Here is a 3,121-nt window from a genome sequence, read left to right as displayed (position 1 = left end):
TCTCTCAACGCGCGCAGCCTAGCAGCGCGGTCAGGTGACCACGGTATCGCACTGCGCTGGGGCGGCCCCTGCGGACCACACCGGACATGATCATTGTTTTGTGAAGGGAACCGTATTCATTTACTTTATTTGAACCTTTATTTAACTAGGCAAGTCAGTTAAAAACACATTATTATTTACAATTACATCCTGGCCAAACCCTAACGACGCTGGGACAATTGTGCGCAGGCCTATGGGACTCTTACTTGAGTTTATTTAGTACATATTTTCTAAACTCTATTTCTTGAACTGCGTTGTTGGTTAAGTGCTTGTAAGTAAGCATTTCACTGTACACATTTTGTATTCAGAAAGTGACAATGTTTTTCCCCTAGTTCTGCCAATGAGAATCCTGTACCAGATCTGGATGTATGTTTAGATTATTATAATAAATATTTTAATTTAACTCAGTTAAGAACAAATTCTTATTTACAATGACGAACAACACCGGTCAAACCCGAATGACGCTGGGCCAATTGTGTGCCGCCCAATCACAGCCGGTTGTGATACAGCATGAAATCAAACCAAGGTCTGTAGTGACACCTCCTACCTAGCACTGAGATGCAGTGCCTTAGACCGCTGCGCCACCCAGAAGCCCTGTAGGGTACTAGGCTGTTTAGAATATTCATACAGTCTTAACATGAATTGGTTATTTCAGCCACTAACTAATAAATCAGCTATTGATCTTGTATCTCGTGTGATGGTACACAGATGGCTGTGGCCAAGAGGTTTGAAGATCATGAATAAGTTAATTCATTAGTCTGAAGAGTATAACACATATCAATCATTCTGTCCTGACAAATAGGATAGTAGGTCAATATCAAACTGAGATTAAATGTTTTATTGATATGGGTCAAGTATGTGATGCATAAGTGTCGCCTATTGGCACAATGCCTCTCCCCTATTTGACCTAGATAGTTTGTGTCTATGCATTGATATGGAGGCAACGTGGTGCCTTTTTAAAAATGTATGTAGTTCTGTCCTTGAGCTGTTCTTGTCTAATGATGTTCTGTGTTATGTTATTCTGTGATATGTTTCATGTTTTGTGTTGAACCCCAGGAAGAGTGGCTGCTGCTTTTGCAACATCTAATGGGGATCCTAATAAAATATCCCCAAATACCAAATAGGTAGGCATGTTAAGCAATAAATGCAGTGTTTTCGATATAAAATGCATTGTTTGGGAAATACATAGGCCTACCGGTAAAAGCTGTCATCAACTATCAAGTTGTACTCGTAACACTGCTTGTGGGCTTCAGATGAAAATTGACAATTTACAGTAATCGGTGTCAAGACGGTCATGTTATTCGTTGTCCATTTTGACATGAAACACAATGATGCAATCATTAGGGCAACGGGGTGAGATTAAGTATATGGATGTTTATTTTGCATGAACACAATTTAAGCAATATGGTTATCTGTTATCATAGGCATAATATTTACACTTCCCTCCCACTGCATGTAATTTGTGACAAATGCCATTGCACACAATGAAGACTAGACGTGCAGCTGTGAAGGAGAACATAGGATCATGGGTACGTTTATCTCCACTAGGCTACAATTATGATGGAATGATAAAGACACTATCTAGTCTGCCTCTGTGTCTCTATCGTTTAATGATGACTTTCCGGTTTTACAGTCGTTTAATGATGACAGTCCAGGTGGTTCCCCTATCGTTTAATGATGACTGTCCGGGCGGTTTCTCTAACGTTTAAAGATGACAGACCGGGCGGTTTCTCTATCGTTTAATGACGACTGTCCGGGCGGTTTCTTTATCGTTTAATGATAACTTTCCGGGAATAAAACAGCACTTGGATAGGAGGAATCATAACAGGCAGAATTGCCTCATGCGCAATTTTGGTAGCCATTATCATTGTATCATTGTGACCGTTTGTTTTAGTGCTTGTCCATGCCCGTTTTGTGATTTTTTTTCCACCAACAGAGCATACTGCATTCGCCTATTACAGTACACCCATGTCGTGAGCCCTATAGGGTACATTATGCAACAGGGAGCGCGTGCGTAATGGCAACGGCAACCGATTCTTCCACTGCGTAAAGTGACTATCCGCCATATAACAAATCTTTCAGTTTCTTTCTAAACTCTTCCCTCATTAGGCAATAAATTACAGGGTTTAGACAGCTATTGGCGTGCGCAAGACAGACTGTCACAGGGAATACGTAAGTGTGAACTAGGTAGTACGATTTATCCCAATGCACAGCATTCAATTTCACAAGGACGCCCCAGAATGTGATGGCGTGATTTGGCATCCAGCAAAGAAAGAAGGAGAGGACGACGATGGTGACAGATTTGGTGACTTGTGATGTCCGTTTGGTGTTTGTTTTCATACTACGGTTGCGGACGAATCGCAAAAGCATGATGTAGCTGACTGAAACAATGGCCATGGGTAAAACAAATGCAAATATAATTTTCTGAAGGTGATAAACTGCTAACCAATATTGTCCATCAGGGAACTTAAGCAAACATAGTTTTTCCCCCGCTACATTTGTCACGGTTGAGAACATGGATGTTGGTGCAGTCGCAATTGTTGCGGATACCCAAAGAACCACGCTAATCCATTTGGCAGAGCAGGACTTTTGCCTAGTTCGGTCCTTTAGAGAGGAGGCGACGGACCAGTATCGGGTGACGCTCATTGCAGTCAGAAAGAACACGCTCGCGTACATGTTCATAACCGTGACGGAGCTGATGATTTTGCACATGGCGTCTCCAAACGGCCAGCTGAAGTCAAGTGCGGTGTCCACTGCCCAGAACGGTAGAGTCAATACAAACTGGAAGTCCGTCACTGCCAAGTTAAGTACAAAGAAGTTGATTCTGGATTTTTTCCGCTCTTGTTTCACTCTGATAAAGAACAGCACCAGTAAGTTGCCCACCAAGCCCACAGCGCACACCACCGAGTAAACGACGCAGATGAACACCCTCAAAATCGGAGTCCCGTCCGCTGTCACGTCGATGTCCTCTAGGCTACTGAACCGGTCCAGATCCGTCAAGGACCGATTCAGTAGGCCTACACTGCTGTTGTTTCCTTCAGTCATCGTTTCTGTTATTAAATTCAAGTGATTCATGTAGACT

The 3,121-nt window shown here is 42.6% G+C and overlaps 1 protein-coding gene across 1 annotated transcript; it reads right to left on the bottom strand.

Annotated features, from left to right (window-relative positions):
* Positions 1 to 1,712: 1,712 nt before the first annotated feature.
* Positions 1,713 to 3,121, bottom strand: LOC135533434 (relaxin-3 receptor 1-like). Its single transcript, XM_064960766.1, has one exon. It carries the CDS (start codon positions 3,112 to 3,114, stop codon positions 2,095 to 2,097), a length of 1,020 nt encoding a protein of 339 aa, XP_064816838.1. The 5' UTR covers positions 3,115 to 3,121; the 3' UTR covers positions 1,713 to 2,094.

The sequence above is a fragment of the Oncorhynchus masou genome, unplaced genomic scaffold (genome assembly GCF_036934945.1).
Source record: "Oncorhynchus masou masou isolate Uvic2021 unplaced genomic scaffold, UVic_Omas_1.1 unplaced_scaffold_2384, whole genome shotgun sequence".
NCBI classification, from domain to species: Eukaryota; Metazoa; Chordata; class Actinopteri; order Salmoniformes; family Salmonidae; genus Oncorhynchus; species Oncorhynchus masou.
This window is presented reverse-complemented; position numbering and strand designations above follow the sequence as displayed.